This window comes from Austrofundulus limnaeus, unplaced genomic scaffold (genome assembly GCF_001266775.1).
Source record: "Austrofundulus limnaeus strain Quisiro unplaced genomic scaffold, Austrofundulus_limnaeus-1.0 Scaffold152, whole genome shotgun sequence".
In the NCBI taxonomy this organism is placed as follows: domain Eukaryota; kingdom Metazoa; phylum Chordata; class Actinopteri; order Cyprinodontiformes; family Rivulidae; genus Austrofundulus; species Austrofundulus limnaeus.
Genome location: NW_013952554.1, coordinates 971,204 through 989,573, shown reverse-complemented (window position 1 = coordinate 989,573; position 18,370 = coordinate 971,204). Strand labels below are relative to the sequence as shown.

The window sequence follows — 18,370 nt, the reverse complement described above, 5'->3', positions numbered from 1 at the left end:
CTTTTTTATGTGTGTGTGTGTTTGTGACAATATATAGTAGAGCACAATGCTGTGACTATTTGTAAACTTTACAGTACATACGAGTCATAAACCAGTCAGTTTAAAGCAGTGGTGTCCAAAGTCAGTCCTCAAGGGCCGGTGTCCTGCATGTTTTAGGAGCTGCTCTGGTTCAACACAGCTGAACTGAAGTAGTGCTTAATTAGTAGGCCTCCTCAGTATGCCATCAAGGTCTGCAGAGGCCTAATTAGGCACTCTTTAGGTTCAGTTGTGTTGAACCAGAGCAGCACCTAAAACATGCAGGACACGGCCCTTGAGGACTGATTTTGGACACCACTGCTTTAAAGAATATTTTCAATTCGTTTCAACATAGTGAATTTCCCATTAATGAAACTAATGTGGTTCTACAGAGCATAGCATTACTTTGTTGTAAAAACTAAGAAAAATGGTATGTTGAACAGTGTTTTGGGTCAAAATTTTGCAATGTTTTGAAAACCAATAAAATTAAAAAGCAGCTAAAATTCATTAAAATTCTTTGAAAGACCTTAGCAAAAAGTAGTAGCCTATATGCAAATATCCATTGCATATACTCATTTTAAACTTAAATTAAAAAGTGTACTTCCAGTTCACCTTTTATGGACCTATATGAGATACTGTATACTGAACCAAGTTTATCTCTTAAACTATACTTGGCTTGTAATAAAAGTATACTAAAAGTTTAAGTATACTTAGTTTATACTATTGTTTAAAGTTTTGGTCAAGATAAACTTTAGTAGTACACTTTTCACACAAACTGGTTTATTTGTAGTATATTCCAAGATTAAACTAAAACTATACTTGGATTACTTTCAGTATACTTCTGAGTATACTTTCATAAACTTTGTGGGCCAATTTAATCATAGAATTTGTTAGTAAACAGCTAGTAGCCTACACTTATATCAGTTTACATGGTAAATAAAAGTACACTTAGGGAAATACACTTTTATATACTTCAGTATACTTAATGACATGCACTTAAATTCTTTTTGTAAGTTTATAAACTYAAAAAGACATAACAGTAAACTTAAAGAATACTTTTCATAAACTTTAAAAACGTCCCAATTTAGTACGAACAAGTTTTAAATCAATATAGTACACTACAAGTACATGGTGGCTACTCTACTTGATAAACTTATACTCAAGAATACTTATTAAAATGAACTTCAAGAACTTAAAATCACTTGAAAAGTCTGATTCCTCGAAATGCAATGCAATCCTGTTTCATTTTGTGCGCCTCCCTGTCGCCACAAATCTCTACAGCTGAAGTGGAAAGTTAACAGCTGGCACAGCCGTAAAACTAATACAAACATTGGGAAATACACTATGTTGAATTAAACGTTCAGTACAATACCAACTCACATGAGCACAGTGTTTAACACACCCATCGGATGAAACGGTTCAACATCCTAGATTGTAGCATATCAGAGAATTTCTGTACTTTAAAGATGGCTTCCTGATCGTCCATGGCTAGTTTTGTTAGGACTTCTTGATCAACATCACTTCCTGTGGCAATCACAGTGGAAACAATCTGTTCCCTGCGCATGGCACTGACCGCCTCGTCCAGGCCGCCGCTGCCGGTGACGCCGTCTGTGACGAAGACGAAYGAAACCTCAGCACCGCGCCTCGTCTTGCGAGTGCTTCCCTTACCCAGAAGGTAATCGATGGCGTGGATGATGGCAGGTCCCACTGTTGAGGATGAATCCATGTATGTTAAATTGGTTAAACCCGAGGAGATGATCTTGGGATCATGCGTGAGAGGGAAGGCCACTTGGTTTTCGTTCTCTTGGCCAAACTCGATCAGCGCCAGACGAGCCCAATTTCGGTCACTCTTCCCCTTGGCCATTTCTAATCTGTCCATCACAGCCTGCACAAAAGTACGAAGGCGGTTGAAGTTCTCCTCTCCGAGTCTCTCTGAGCCGTCCAGAAGAAATACCAGCTCTACAGGACGTCCAACACAYGGCGCTACATCTGGTTCTGAAAAGGAAGAACAAACTATTGAGATTGCTCTTTATTTCAGCACAATAATAATCAAACCATGAATAAAACCCACCTGTTTTACAGGGCAGATCTGGACATTTAATCACTGGATCTGAAGGGGAAGTTAAACTGCAGGTTAGACCATTACCAAGCTGGACCTATGACATCATCTTGACCAGTCTTACCAGGACAGAGCACAGTCTCCATCTTCTCAATGAAGTTCTCAGCCACCAAATCGGTGTATTGCTTCATCTCGGTGATTCTGTTCTTATTGTTGCATGCTATCGACACAAGGGTCTCACTGTCGTGTCTCTTATCGAACATGTCACCGACCCCAATGGCGTTCACCACCACGTTGGGGTCGTTGCAAAGGTACCTGAGCTTGTTGTCGTCGTCCCGAGGGTCGAAGCGGCCGTCTGTGACCACCACGACGGATATCCTGGCAAGGGATCTCTTGCTGTCCCTAATCAGGTTGTCGTAGGCAAATTTGAGAGCAGAGGGCGTGAACGTGCCCCCTGCAATCCACTGCAGATTCTTCACTGCCGTTTTAAAGGCGGACAGGGAATTTATGGCTGGGTCGTCAAGGCGAATAGCCTCAAAGGTCCCTTCGTGACTGAACTGTACAACTCCAACTCTTGTGCCTAGAAGATACAAACATTAATCCTGCTTTAACGATTGGCTGGTTTTACTACTGTATAAATGTTATTGTTAGGAAATGGCTTTGAGGTAAACAAAACTTAACTTCAAACTCAAGGCAAGACCTGACTTGGCAAAGACAGTCCTGTAGTCGCATAAAACATTGACTGGTTGAAATAATAAAGTCGATGGGTTCTCCCCATTGATCAATTACGGCAGAGCAAATTAGAATGAAAATATCCATAACCGTGGAAAAGGTTCAACTCAGGCGATGCTGTGAGAGTAAAGCTTAACAGGGATGCAACCAAATGTGAACTTATAAGTCAATATTGCAAAATTATAAATTTACTGTATATGATTGTGTATTTATCTGCTCATTTAATTCCTTTGTCCACAAGGGTGGTGTTGTAGCACCCACAGTTCACACGGCATCAAGAATGTTCAATGTTTTGACAGGTAAAAAATGGGCTAAGGTTTGCACATTAAATGACTCCATACAAAGCGATGCATGAAGAAAATAAATTTTGTATTATACTGAAAAATACTGAACATAAATCCTTCAAACTACGGAAGCTGAGAGCGGCTGTTTTCAGCATATCATTTTTTTCTATGGTTTTCTATGGATAACAACATATTGTGTCATCACAAAATAATGAGGACCATTTTCTGAAGATAAGGAGTTATGATTTTCTGTGAAGATCCCCTCAACTAGTCATTGATAAAGTTTATTATATCAGCAGGATCACTGTGTAAACACCTGCTGATCTGCAGTCGGGCCATCTGTCTCTTTAAATGACAAGGACTGATATGAAAGTTATCTGTGCAAGACGAACAAATCACAATTTCTGTCTGTAATGATGTAAAAAGGACCCAAAATTATGTACACTAGGTTGCCTTCAGGCCCAAGTCGCCCTTGCAAAAGAGATCTGCGATCTCAATGGGATTTGGCTGGTTAAATAAATAATTTGAATAAATAATCAAATAAAAAAATTTAAACTTCATAGATGACCAGGCCATCAGCATGGTTACTGAATGATGCATGAGAGGAAAATCATCTGGAAATGAACTCGTTATCTCAAGAAAACGGCCCTCGTTTTTCCATGATAATGACATGTTATCATGAGAAAAACATGCAAAATAATTATATGCAGAAAAACGTCCGCTCTCGGTTTCCGTATAAAACACTTTAAAGACGGATAATCTTTTATTTCTGTGTCTGTTGAAGGATTTAACTCTGTTTACCAGTTGTTGATTCAGGGTCGGAGGCCATAGACCCCAGCCTGTTTACAGTGTTGATAACAAAGCTCTTCTCCAGGGTGAAGTTTGTCAGCCCGACGCTTTCTGAGCTGTCRATCACAAACACGATGTCCAGCGCTCCGCAGTGCTTTTCACAATCTGAGGAARAACAAAAACAGGATCAGCCTTTTGAGAAATATCATCTGTCCAGCTGTGAATGGTCACATCTGCCTACCACAACAACCACATGTTTCCCTGAGGTACGTCATGACGTCACATTCCTGCAGTGACACGCACACAGGTTAGATGTGACACAACTGATTGTAGAACATCTCAGTTTTAAAGTTTACATACAGTGAGCCCAGGATCCCCGACTGGTCCCGGACCCCCCTGCACAAACACAAGCGAAGGGCTGAGCTATAAGGTTTGATTTAAAAATCTGCATGCATAATTAAGTGTTTACAGCGCAGATGCTTACATCCTTTCCAGCAGCTCCCCGGGGTCCTCGCTCCCCCGGCTCTCCTGGTTGGCCTGGTTCTCCCTGAACCCAAAACATTTTTCACCAAAAGTGACTCATAGCTCACAGAAAAGGAGATTTTAAGTAGAAAAATGACTCATTTTTCTGCATATATGTCTGAAAGGATTTTGCCAAGAACTTCCACAGAGTGTTTCAAAGTTGTTTTAATTTCCTTCACTGCTGATCTGACAAATCACAAAAGGCAGTGTGAGTCACAGATATGAAAACTTTACAGATGTTCTTAAGAGGTGGTGATGGATCATGAGTTTTGGTGGCATGACATGATCTCTGCAGCTGTTATTTTGTCATTACTAATATATTAAAATAAAACTGCATCTTGTAAAACAATCACAGAGGCTTCCATCTCCACTATGATGCTCTAAAATCTCATTTCAACCCAAATATTTTCACCTCTCTAATAAAGGGGATACTGTAAAACCGGTGACTAAAGACAGGCCTCAAATCAATTTATAAAAACTCATTTTAAAGGGATTTTTCTTTGGAGCTAAAAGGAAGAATTTTCACAAAGCTGTGAAAGCAAAATAATAATGAAACAAAAAAAAAAAGGTTGCAGTTAAACCCTCAAAGTGCTCCTGTGGGGATCAATCCTACGACAACGCAGTGAGGAGGCGTCCTAACTCTCAGATCTAATTAAGACAACAACCGATTCAGTGTAACAACACAAAATAAAATAATATTAATATGATGAAACATTGAGAAAACAAAAGAGAAACGTTCATTAATCCCCAAGGAGAAAAATGCAACATTGCACAACGTGGTTCATCATCCTCAGCATCAAAGAGATGATTAGATTAACGCTAAATTAATTATGAAACCTGCCACTCTACATTATAAGGCTTTTTAAAAAGTCTATTTGAAGTTGTTAGTACTTTTACATGGCCTTTTGACATTTTTTTACACAGATGTGAGTACTCTGAAGTACTTCTTGAGTGAAACCAGCCATTACTGGAAACATTTTTAGATAAGAGTTTTCTTCCTGTTTCAGCAAAACTATAAACATCACTCTCCATGTATCTGCTCAGCATCTCTGCTTACTTCCCCAAACTGCCTTTCTATTCAGGACAGTCGGTCATTACTCTTACCAGTTCACCTTGAGGTCCTTTATCTCCAGGCTGCCCTTTAGCGCCACAGTCTCCTCTGCTGCCTCTGGGCCCTCTCGAACCTCGTTCACCTGGCTCTCCCTGAAAAAAGAAAAACACTTACTGAACGATCACCCTGGATGTGAGGGAAATCTTTTCATTTAAACAAAAAACCGTACAGAGGGCCCTCTCAATCCTGGATAGTTGAATCCTGATCGGCCTTTGTCGCCCTTTAAAAAAAAAGTAAACCAGTGAGTGAAATTTTACACATAAACCTTGATTTACTGTTGTTTGTTGGTTCTTACCTGTGGGCCAGGTGGACCGGGGTCTCCTCTTGGTCCTGGATCTCCTGGATTTCCCAAAGTGCCCTGTAGAGAATTAAAAAGTAAGATATTCATGTTGAGAAATGACCAGTGCTGGCTCTAGCCATTTTGGTGCCCTAGGTGAGTTGAAGTGCAACCCCACCCCCCACTAGTTTACTATTGTAAACTTAGCTTTATTTGCTTTAAACACAAACATACATCACACAACAAATTAAATGAATAAATAAAATTAATATAATTAAATCAAATGACAAGGGTAAACAAAAGACCCTGTTCACAATTTGTGCAAATATTTAGAAGGTCCTCTCTTTTTGGAAAATATAAGTCTGATTTTACCTCATAAGGTCCTCGGCTGACAAACTCAGCCCTCAATGTGTCAGAATGGATGTCAGCAGGATTAGTAGTAGGAGTAGTTTATTTTCCTGTAATACCTCATTTTTGTTTTTTAAGACAAAGCTAAATGAAAGGGGCGCTGAGCAGAGTTACAACAAGGGATTACAGATAACTTTTTTCTTCTGCAGTTCGGCGCCCCCTCCAGCAGATGGCACTCTAGGTGACCGCCTAGTTCACCTATGCCAAGAGGAAATGGAAATGACTGAGTTATGGAGGATTTCATTAAGTGCTGTGAACGACTGTCAGCGACTACCACACTGAATTTCAGCTCAATATCTGTAAAACTGGCTGATTTATAGACATTTTAGTGCTTTATATGCTCATTTAGCATCAAAAGTTGCTTATTTGTATTTTTTCCTGAAAGTTTCATTAAAATCCACACAGTAGGCCTTCAGATATTTTGCTAACAGACAGAAACAACACAATAGTCCACCTTCACCTCGCAGCATCGTGTTAAAAGGATGCGTCTGAAAACGGTGGACTCACATTTTCTCCGGGTGAGCCTGGTCCTCCATCCTGACCCCGTGGTCCTGGTAGTCCTTGATCTCCCTAACAGGAACAGAAATGTTTTTACTGAACACAACACTGACTCCAGCCCCCGCATTCAGAATTACTCACTCTGATCTGAGTTTGGCAGGAAGCTGCGCTGGACAAGACATTTTAAAAAGCCTATAGTTCATCTGGAGACTCTATTTTGATAACAGATTTGGTTCATGTGTTTTGGCAGTTTGAGAAGCTTTAAAGTCAGTATTTTTAGGCCTGCACTGCCTGCTTAGTTCTAGTGAAGCCGAGTCATCTTTTTTGCCAAAAATCACTCCTTAATGATCTCCTCACTTTTGCTCCTTTAAATCCGTCTTCCCCTGGCCGACCCCGGTCTCCATATGCTCCTCGTTCTCCCTTAAAGATAAGTTAATGTGTCAGAGTTTGGCCTAAATCTGCAGGATTTGGTTTAGTTTTGCAAACGCAACAACATAAAAAAGATGGAACCAAGGGTTTTTACTTACTTTTGCTCCTTTTTGACCGTCAGGTCCTTTTGCTCCTTTTACTCCAAGATCTCCTGTCCTGCCCTGTTCATATTTACCAAAACACAAAAAGTCTAGAAATTTTAAAGTAGACATGTCATGCTTTTAAATCCTTCCTTTTCACATTTAAATTATTCAGTTGGGGGTCTATGTAAAGTGGACCTGCAATGTTTTGGTCTGAATTCCTCCTTATTTTAACTTGACCAGCCTCTCTTTCACCCCTTTTCTGAAATAGTTGATTGTGTTACTGTTCCTTTAAGGCTTTCAAGCCCCGCCCTCCTACAGCTTCCAGACCGGCCCACTCCGGTTTGAGGGAGGGGTTTAGCATTTTGTAGCATGCAGAAACGTGACGAGAGTTAAGAGGAGGGAATTGTAGTTGGTAAGTCCAGACCTTTTTTTAGCAACTCCTTTGCAGAAAATATGACTTAATAGACTCAGAAAATGTCATAGAAAACAGAAAAAAATGAACGGGCTAAAAATATGACACAAACAGAATATAAAGATATATTTACAGCACCAGGAGAGACTAAATTCAAAATTTCTGCACTCCTAAAGACTCCAAGTCCACAACAAAATGTATTTAACAACTAAAAAAAAGGATGATAATGATAATGATATGTCCCCTTTAAAACTTAAAAAGTTATTATTTAAAATGGGAAGTTTTCTGAAATACCAGGTCGCCGTTTGGTCCAGGTCTGCCTTTAGGTCCCTGAAAGAAGAAGAATTTGTTTCAAGTGTCAGTTTTTTAATAATAATAATTTACTTTGTAAGAGATTAAATTCAAATATACTTGAATCCCCTTTTCTCCTGGTGAACCTGGATTCCCAGGATTTCCACTTTCACCCTATAAACAAATAATGATCAGGTCACTGTTGGTACTTTTAAAGCAAACAAATTAAACCTAATTTATTTGTTTAAAAATGTATGTTAAAAATAAATACCTGCGGACCTCGCTCACCCTGAGGGCCAGGAGGGCCCATTTTCCCAGGAAAACCAGGGTCCCCCTAAAATAACAAAATGATCAAAAAAAAAAAAAGAATGAAAATAGCTTGTTTGTACATTTAAATACTTTTTCTGCTTTAGTTTTTAAACAAATATAAATTCCAGCATCTCAACCATCTCTGCGTCTTTTTATTTTTTATTTTTCTGTCTGGTGCAGGAAGTCTGTTTTCACAATTTCAAAGTATTTTTTATTTTTATTTATGTATTTCCAGAACACCATGCAGGTACAAAATGTACAAGCAGAGAAGAAACCAGAAACAGATCATTTAAAGTTTTTGAATTGTTCAGTTTTGAAGTTTGAGAAGCAAAAACACAGAAAAAACCCTGTTTTGATGTAAAATTCAAAAGTTATTGATTTAGACTTTCTTTTCTCTGCGTTGGTCAGGTGTGTCTCGACTAATCTTGTCTTCTGAAACAGTGTTTAACTTTCCTGCTCATTACTCATATGTTTTTGTTGTGCTACACAGGAAATTATTCTGGTGGTTTCCTCCTTGCCAGGCAACAACAAATTTCCACTCAAGTCATCTTTCTGAAACGTCTTTTGTGTTGAATCGTGCGAGTTTTGATTTGATTTGATTCACACCTTTTCTCCTTTGTCACCAGGGGGTCCAGGCCTGCCAAACTCTCCTGAGTATCCATCCGGCCCCTTAAAAAGAAAACAAAAACAACTCGCTGGTTCAGTAAAGCAGAAAAGCTTAAAATCTGCAGCTCTATTAAAGAAAAATGATGAAACTTAACATTCTCTGGAACTATGAACAGAAAATAAACATTTCTTCAGTCTGAGAGTTTCAGGCAAAATTCAGGCTTTTAAGCCCTGCTTCCATGTGACTGATACTCACATCACATGGCTATCGTTGACACCTAATTAACACCCATTATTACAGGGGGTGGAGTGATACTGGCAATAGCAGCACTGTAGGAGGGGGACAACTGAAAACGGAGGCCTCCACCTCTGTTTAATGATGGACGGTCTTTCTTCACAAAAATGGCTTCTTTTACTCCTCTCTCAAACCAACGTTCCTCTCTATCAAGAATGAGAACATCCTCATCTCTGAAAGAGTGACCGCTGGCCTGTAAATGAGTGAAAACTGCAGAGTTCTGGCCATTAGACGCAGCTCGTCTGTGTTGGGACATTCTTTTGAACAGTGGCTGCTTTGTTTCCCCGATGTATAACTGGTCGCAGTCCTCCTGGCACTTAACAGCATATACAACATTGCTCTGTTTGTGCCGGGGCACCGGATCTTTGGGGTGAACCAGCCTTTGCCGTGATGGTTCGTTGGTTTGAGAGAGGAGTAAAAGAAGCCATTTTTGTGAAGAAAGACCGTCCGTCATTAAACAGAGGTGGAGGCCTCCGTTTTCAGTTGTCCCCCTCCTACAGCGCTGCTATTGCCAGTATCACTCCACCCCCTGTTAACAATAGGTGTTAATTAGGTGTCAACGATAGCCATGTGATGTGAGTATCAGTCACATGGAGGCAGGGCTTAAAAGCCTGAATTTTGCCTGAAACTCTCAGACTGAAGAAGTCTCTTGGAGGAGAGACGAAACGTTTCATTAGAGAAGAACCCGTCCAGAAGACCTATACAATTTTTTTCGTTTAGATTTTTTACCTGGATTACTGAGATGCATCAGGAAAATAAACATTATTTCGCATAAATACCAATAAAGACCAGCCTCACCTTGTCACCTGGATCACCTTTGCAACCAGAAGCTCCAATTCGGCCTATTTTACCCTGAAAATTCACAAAATGAATTATTGTGACATCGGTTCGTAAAACCTTCCACTGTGACGACAAACATCCTAATATTCACCTTCTGTCCATCTGTTCCGTTCCTGCCAGGTGCTCCCGCCACGCCCTGACAAGTTTGGACAAAAATATTTAATAGTGTTGCTGATTGTGAAGAACATATAAAAGCATGACAACACTCTACCTTTGCTCCAATTAATCCACGTTCCCCCTGTTTAATTCAAACAAACGTGTTAAACTCAGTTCAGTTTGACAGAAAAAACAGAACAAAAGAGTTCATTCTCACCTTTTCACCCTTGAAACCAATCACTCCCTGAGCAGAATGAGAAAATGATGGATTAATTAAGGATTTAGWGCTAACCACCAAATATAGCAGTGGTTCCCAAAGTTGGTGTCAGGACGCGTCGTAAATACAAGAATTTGCAATAACTTTTACAAAGAAACCAGTGGTCACAAATGGATAGGAATACATGAAATGATTGACAAAGTTCTTTGTTAAATAGCCTCATCTTTTGTTTTTGTTGGTTGAAAACCAGCTAAAATGTTTGGGAACCACTGGTATGAAAAACACCATGACTCATCGGCCTCAGCAAACCTTTGATCCGGGTCGTCCAATGGGACCTTCAATCCCTGGATCACCCTGAAATATTAAACATCACATTCAGCAGTAACTCGTGATGAAACATTTTAAATTACCTTTACGTTTTCAGTTTCCACATACCTGTGTACCTTGTTCACCTTTTTGCCCAGTCTTACCTCTTTCTCCTTTTGTGCCCTGAAAAAATGCACAACTGTTTACATTTCAACACCACGAGTAAACAGAAATGAACATAAAACACTCACTATTTTAACTCTTTTATGACTCACTTTTGGACCTGAAGACCCTTTTCGCCCCGGCATTCCAGGAACCGCCAAACATGTTGGTTTATAACACTATAAAAGATAAATATTTAAAAGTAATCATGGGACTCTGAAGTAATTTCTCAGTGCCTTTTCTGTCTAAATATTAGTTTTATTAAAGATTATCTGATGTATGTATGAAACAAAATATATTGCTGGATAATAAGTAGATGATTAAAATGGACACAAATTAATATTATTGCAAAGATGAGGCAGTTGTTCAGCATAATCTGAATTTTCTATTTATTTCTTTTACTTTTGATTGAAAAGTTTGGGTGCCTTTTCATATAAAAACATTTTGATGCACCAACGTCTTGAACAAGGTCACTTTGTCGGTCTAGGTAAGCTTCTGTAAAATGGGTCCAATATTATTTTTCTGTGGATGAAATTGTCTTTCAAAAATAGGAACATATTTTCCTGTTGAAAAGAACAGACTCAGAATATGAAACACCTAAAAACACATTATAAAGTTTGTTTACCTGTAAGTAGGCTTGATATTTCTGCAAAGCAAAAACAAAAAAAAAATCAGAGGTTAGGGTAACTGAAAGTCAAATCTGAGCTGTCATTCATATCTGCGAAGGAATAAAAGTGCCAGATCACCATGACTTTGATGATCCGATCAATGGAATCGGTGCTCAGTCTTGGTTTCCCGTCAACGACCTCCATGACGATGTAGTCGTCGCGGAACACCTCTGTGGGGGAGCTGGCGATCTCCCTCATCCCCAGCTCATCGATGCTCCTGGATGCTGCCACCGAGAAGATGTGGATTCCTTGATCTCGAGCGTTGTCCGCCATCAACTTAATCCCCGAACATGGACTCCCTGTCACGTGGCCGTCTGTGATGACCACAGAGAAGAGGACGGCCTTCGGCCCTGAATAGTGGTGCCTGGTCATCTGGTGGGTCATGTTTCTGAGGGCGCAGTCGATGTAGGTGCCTTTGCCCAGGTACGTGATCCGGCTCAGACTCCTGATGAAGGTCTCTCTGGTTGTGAACTGGCTGAAGACCACCTGTGTTTGAGAAAAGTGCAAGCCTCCCATGGACCAAGTGATCTGGATTTGACCCCTGTACTCTTCTTCTGCAAGTTTTTGTGCGAATATTCTGGTGTACTCCTTGATGCTCTCCACCAGACTGCCAGGCGGGGACTCCTGCAGGGCGATGGTCTCTGATGTGTCAATGGTGAAGAAGACCTTGATGGGACAGTCAACGAGTTCTGGTAGAGAGAGGAACAATACAATGAAGGGAGGGTTGGCATATTAGTGGATATATTTGTCTCTTTATTTGTTAAGAATTTTATTAAATTTGATGGAATATTGATAAATTAAAAGATAAAACCTTTATTGTAAGGTTTGTTATTGTACTCCATGAACAGCATTGCTTTTTAGTGTGGTTACTATTTAAAGAACAATATCATGGGTTCAATTTTACAAAAATGTGAAGAAATATAAAAACAATAAATAAGGAGCACATTAATTACAAAATGTTATGAGGAAATGGTGACAGGTTTGAAAAAACTGTTATTTAGATACAAATAAACAACTGAATCAACTGTGAGACTTGTATTACAGTAAGAATATTTAAAATAAACATTAGTACTTCGAATTATTTTATGTTTAATGAATATGAATCTAGAAAAATGACCTAAATAACTCCACAAACTTATGCACTAAAAAGACACAGATGAAGGACTAGTCCAGAAAATAGTTTTGTTGCTCCAATTATACCATCCATCCATCCATCCATCCATCCATCCATCCATCCATCCATCCATCCATCCATCCATCCATCCATCCATCCATCCATCCATCCATCCATCCATCCATCCATCCATCCATCAGTCCATCCATTTTCTTCCGCCTATCCGGGGTCGGGTCGCGGGGGCAGCAGCTTCAGAAGGGAGGCCCAGACCTCCCTCTCCCCAGCCACTTCTTCCAGCTCCTCCGGGGGAACTCCAAGGCGTTCCCAGGCCAGCCGAGAGACATAGTCCCTCCAGCGTGTACTGGGTCTTCCTCGGGGCCTCCTCCCGGTGGGACATGCCCAGAACACCTCACCAGGGAGGCATCCAGGAGGCATCCTTACCAGATGCCCGAGCCACCTCAACTGGCTCCTCTCGACGTGGAGGAGCAGTGGCTCTACTCTGAGTCCCTCCCGGATGACCGAGCTTCTCACTCTATCTCTAAGGGAGAGCCCAGCCACCCTGCGGAGGAAACCCATTTCGGCCGCTTGTATCCGGGACCTCGTTCTTTCGGTCATGACCCAAAGCTCATGACCATAGATGAGGCTCCAATTATACTTCAAATGAAAATAGGATGTAAATGCAGAACCAGGGATGTCAAACTAATTTACACCAAGGGCTACATGAGCRTTATGACGGCTCTCAAAGGTAAATAACTTTGACGTTTCATGTTTACTTTGACTGAACTGTGTTTTAACATGGCCACTTATAAACATAGCAAAGTACTACTGTAGGTGTACGACTGACTGAATCTGAAATAAATAATACAGAAATATTATTAAAAGTAAAACCAAGAGAGTTATACTCACTGATGATTTTCATGAATAGCTGCCCATGGATGATGCTTTATGAGAGATGTAGTTTATGGTCAATGCTGGATTTAAAACAGCTTATTTTTGAGACATTATTACTGTGATTTCCAACTAAATTGCTCAACAGCTCAGGGGAAGGACAAGTAGTTATCTCTTACCTTTTTAATTTGTTTATTTTGTTGCATTTAACCATAAATTTAAAGTTAACCATTGACATAAGAAACTTTTTTCATATTAGGTACAAAAAATATATATGTATACATATTTTTTTGTCTGGAGGGCCAGACAGGAGTCACCCACGGGCCACATTTGGCCCGCGGGCCTTGAGTTTGACACGTGCTAAAGTATAGGAGCATTTGTCTGAACCTCTAAAAAATATCAGAAAAAGTTAAACAAATCATTAATAAAATTGTAATTAATCACGTTTAAACCATTCAACTCATCTTTGTCTCGTGTAGCAGTAAGAAAATGGCTCAAAAATACAAGCTTGAACACAGAAACTAAATGAACAGAAAATAAATAAATAAAATAAAAATCTATCGGTGGAGAGAACCAGTTATAAAAGAGGTCAAAAGCACGAGAGAAGGAGAGCGGTGATTACTGAGCTGAAACACCTGGGCTGATGAGCAGATTGAGCGCAGCTGTGAGAGGAGAGCTCAAAGCAGGAATAGTTRATRGTAAACAGAAAAGGATTTGTAAATCCATATCCAAAAACAGTCAAACTTTTGCGTAATTGTTGCATTTTACTGCTACGGGTGAACTCACTCTCACAACCTTGGGGTCTTGGTGTGGGCTCAGGTGGGAGTGGGGGTGGAGTTGGCCCTGGACTGTCCCCCCGCCCTGGTATTGGTCTGGGTCCACGAGGCAGTAATCCCTGAGCCTCCGCAGCTCGGAGCAGGGAGAGAAAGATGAACCCTGATAACACGGTCGTGGTTGGATGGATACCAATCATTTTCTCCTGAAAACGTAAAAAGACTTTTCAAGTTTTTGAGTCCAAACTTCGTTTTTACTTTTTTTTTTAAAGGAAGCAGCTGTCAGAGAAATGAGTCTTTACAGAGGGAATCTCCACACGACTCAGGAATGTTTATCACTGCTTCAAACAATGTCAGACTAACACACAGCGGATTATTTATATCTGCTTTCTGCTTATTTTTATTAAGTAAAACTAAAATCCACAGCCAGAACTCCTATACTACATGACGTTTAGTTGGATAAACTCTTTAGAAAAGTTGTGTGATCTGATAATTACTGATAACAAAAGTCAGGAGGAATATTTTTACTGGAAGGAAGTCCAACAATGTTAACCAGGATTAATGAGAAGTACCGGAACTGGAATCTTGTTACTTTAATTTTTATTTTATATATTTCTTATTTTTTTCCCTGTTTGTAAGTGCATGTGCTCGTGTGTCTGTTACTAAATATCACAAGRACATCTGGATAGATTAATGAAACTTTCAGGAGTTRATCATTGAAAACAGCGGGTAAAATAAGTATTGAACACGTCAMCATTTTTCTCAGTAAATATATTACTAGAGGTGCTAATGACATGAAATTTTCACCAGATGTCGGTAACAACCCAAGTGATCCATACATACAAAGAAATCAAACCATAAATGTCCAGAAATGAAGTTATTGTTAATAATGTGGAATGGCACAGGGAAAAAGTATTGAACACATGAAGAAAGGGAGGTGTAAAAAGGCATGGAAAGCCAAGACACCAGCTGAACTCTCTCAGTAATTAGAAAACAAGCCTGCCCCTTGTCAGTGCAAGTTAATATCAGCTGGTTCVGTCCCAAATGATGGCCAGGTATCACACAAGAACCATCTGATGATGGGTAAAAGTAAAGAGCTCTCTCAAGACCTTCACAACCTTATTGTTGCAAAGCATAATGATGGCATCGGTTACAGAAGAATGTCTAAACTTCTGAAGGTTCCAGTGAGCACTGTTGGGGCCATAATTCAGAAGTGGAAAGAACATCATTTCACCATAAACCGACCACGACCAGGTGCTCCTCACAAGATTTCTGACAGAGGAGTGAAAAGAATTATCAGAAGAGTTGTCCAAGAGCCAAGGACCACTTGTGGAGAGCTTCAGAAACACCTGGAATTAGCAGGTACGATTGTTTCAAAGAAAACAATAAGTAATGCACTGAACCACCATGGCCTGTATGCACGCTCACCACGCAAGACTCCACTGCTGAAGAAACAGCATGTTGAAGCTCCTTTAAAGTTTGCTGCACAACATTTAAACAAGCCTGTGTAATACTGGGAGAATATAGTCTGGTCAGATGAAACCAACATTGAACTGTTTGGATGCCAGAATACACATCATGTTTGGAGGTCAAATGGCACTGCACATCAGCCCAAAAACACCATACCAACAGTGAAGTTTGGAGGTGGGAACATCATGGTGTGGGGCTGTTTTTCAGCATATGGTACTGGCAAACTTCAAATAATTGAAGGAAGGATGAATGGAAAAATGTACAGAGACATTCTTGATAAAAATCTGCTTCCATCTACCAGGATGATGAAGATGAAACGTGGCTGGACATTTCAGCAAGACAATGAGCCCAAACACAAAGCCAAGGAAACTCTCAGTTGGTTTCAGAGAAAGAAAATAAAGCTGCTGGAATGGCCCAGCCAATCACCTGACCTGAATCCAAKAGAGTGCAGCTGGGGATCTCCGGTTATTCCCACTTATGAGAATAAAGACACAAAGAAAACAGTTGGAAACTCAAACCCAGGAAACTGTTCTAAAAAATTAAAAGTACCACTTGGTTCATAAAGTACAGTGCAAAAGTCCTGAGTCATTCATTCTTTGTATTTTATATCCAATGAGCCAATTTTTTTTCTAATTTTGTTCCGATTTTTTTCTTTCTGAAGGTCCATAGCTGCTTTTCACTCATTTCCAATCCACTGATTGTTTTCAGGCAAATGTTTCTTTGGTTGTTTGTTTGTTGTAACCACTTAACTCTAAGCCATCAGTCATTCAGGCTCAGCCAGTTTTGTGTCATATAACTCAGTCAATTTAAATGTTACGCATGTTCCCATCAGCTTGTCAAAAAGACTCAGTTTGGTTCTATTTTCTTTGATAATTTAAAAAAAAATCTTATTTAAAACTTTTAAAGACCTCCAGAAAGTCTACTGAGCAAAATAAAAGATATCATGGGTGGATAAATCTTTAACATAGCTCATTATAAAAAAAAACAACACAAATACTAACATAAGAATTAAGTCTGCAAATTAAACTGCAAAAAGCTGAGAATTTGTTTTCCTTTTGTCAGATTTTAACTGATGTAAGGTACACATTTATTTCCTCTTAATTTAGCCAGAAAATATAAAAATATAAAGGACAAGAAAACCACTTCAGCTAATATAACAGAGGTGTTTCTGACAACAAGAGCTTCTTTAGACAAACATCCACTGCAACTGAGATTAAAAACATTTAAAACCTTCACTTTCATATTTAAACCTGCTTTTATATATAATCAGTGCCGCTCACAATGAAATGTTCCCGTTAAAAGAAGAAAAATGTATTAAAGTTCAAGTTACTCACCGTGTTAGCAGCACAAAGAATGCAAGCCTTTTCAGGAAATTCAAGTAATTTTCAGGGACTGCAAACTTCAGATAGTCATCTCAGCTGGAACGTTCCCACATCAGTGCTCCCATCCGGGGCTCGGCCCAGTTTCAGATGTTTACATGAGGGCCTTGTTGTGTGGGTCGGCRGCTGGACAGAACCAGCTGCTCGGTCTTAAAAACCGAGACACAATTCTGGAGATCTGAAGTGGATCTGAGTAAATACAGCAACGAGCGATTCATCCACGTTACCCYGCAGAACAAATGTCTGATGCTCTCCAAAGAGCAAACACCATCCTCCTCCGCTGCATACCCTTACATGGAGAGGGCTGCTCGCACTCACTCCCTGTTTATGTTTCTGGGTGAAACAGCAGCGGGAGTGTCATGTAGGAATGCTGCTGCAACGTTAATAACAAAACATCTGTTTGATGAATCGATCAGGAGACAGGAACACAGTGATTACATCTGTCACAATTTAAGAAAACACTCAATCTCAAGGGCTGTGGGATGTGACCCTCAGAGTGTGTGTTGGGGATGACTCTCAGCTACCACAGTGTTTTTAAATCAATTTTAGTGTTGGTTAAATTAAATAGCTGTAGTTTATTCAAATCCATCCACAGGTTCATGAAATCTGCTGCTAACAAACACACAGTTTAAATAAATCGTCTTTCTGAGGTCTGTTCTGGTTATAAGCGTCCCTAATGTCCCTCTTGTTCCTAAAACGAGTGTGTAATTCCATTAACAAGCTGTGTCTCTTCACATCACCTCAGAGGGAAGTGATCACCGTAACAGTGGAGGTCCGAGTTCAGCTGTGAGACCAACTAAAGCTGAGTCTTCAAAACGTCTCTGAGGACATGTTCACCTGAGCGCCTCATTTTGAATGTCACGGTTAAACGAAGCCTGACGTTTCAATCAAGGAGACAACGGAGGTGTCTCAGCTGCTGCAGTGAGGACACGTCCCCGTCCTTGACTCATTAAAGTAGGAATAAAATCAGACGGCCATGACAATACAACATGGGTCATCTGTTATAATCTGTTTACGGGGCAGGAGGACGGAAAACGTGTCCTTCAAGAGGCGTCAAGCTTCTTAGATTTGCTTTTACAGAAGATTGTTTTTCTTTACAAAGATAGAAACAAATTTATCAAAATGACCCAGAGGGCCTCAACTAAAAATCGGTGTGGTAGTAGTGGAGATTCATCATTTACGCTGAGCACTGACACGTTTTTTTGTAATATTTTTTCACAAATTGTCAAGATTTTACCAATTTTTTAATTCTATCTATCTATCTATCTATCTATCTATCTATCTATCTATCTATCTATCTATCTATCTATCTATCTATCTATCTATCTATCTATCTA

The 18,370-nt window shown here is 39.8% G+C and overlaps 1 protein-coding gene across 2 annotated transcripts; it reads right to left on the bottom strand.

Annotated features, from left to right (window-relative positions):
• Positions 1-1,016: 1,016 nt before the first annotated feature.
• On the bottom strand, positions 1,017-17,271 carry LOC106523333 (collagen alpha-2(VI) chain). 2 transcript variants are annotated; one of them, XM_014016720.1, is made up of 28 exons: positions 16,989-17,271; positions 14,198-14,390; positions 11,488-12,098; positions 11,367-11,387; positions 10,855-10,920; positions 10,709-10,762; positions 10,583-10,627; positions 10,274-10,300; positions 10,172-10,198; positions 10,052-10,096; positions 9,919-9,972; positions 8,826-8,888; positions 8,182-8,244; positions 8,031-8,084; positions 7,914-7,949; positions 7,223-7,285; positions 7,053-7,115; positions 6,705-6,767; positions 5,808-5,870; positions 5,682-5,732; positions 5,506-5,604; positions 4,364-4,426; positions 4,240-4,275; positions 4,121-4,166; positions 3,892-4,044; positions 2,199-2,654; positions 2,087-2,125; positions 1,017-2,010 (listed from the first exon to the last, which is right to left on the bottom strand). In XM_014016720.1, the coding sequence occupies exons 2-28, from the start codon at positions 14,382-14,384 to the stop codon at positions 1,409-1,411; spliced, it is 3,150 nt and encodes a 1,049-aa protein (XP_013872174.1). In that variant the 5' UTR covers positions 14,385-14,390; positions 16,989-17,271; the 3' UTR covers positions 1,017-1,408. The 2 variants fall into 2 exon arrangements, with proteins under 2 accessions (XP_013872174.1, XP_013872175.1); XM_014016721.1 differs by having other exon boundaries at positions 14,207-14,390.
• Positions 17,272-18,370: the final 1,099 nt, after the last annotated feature.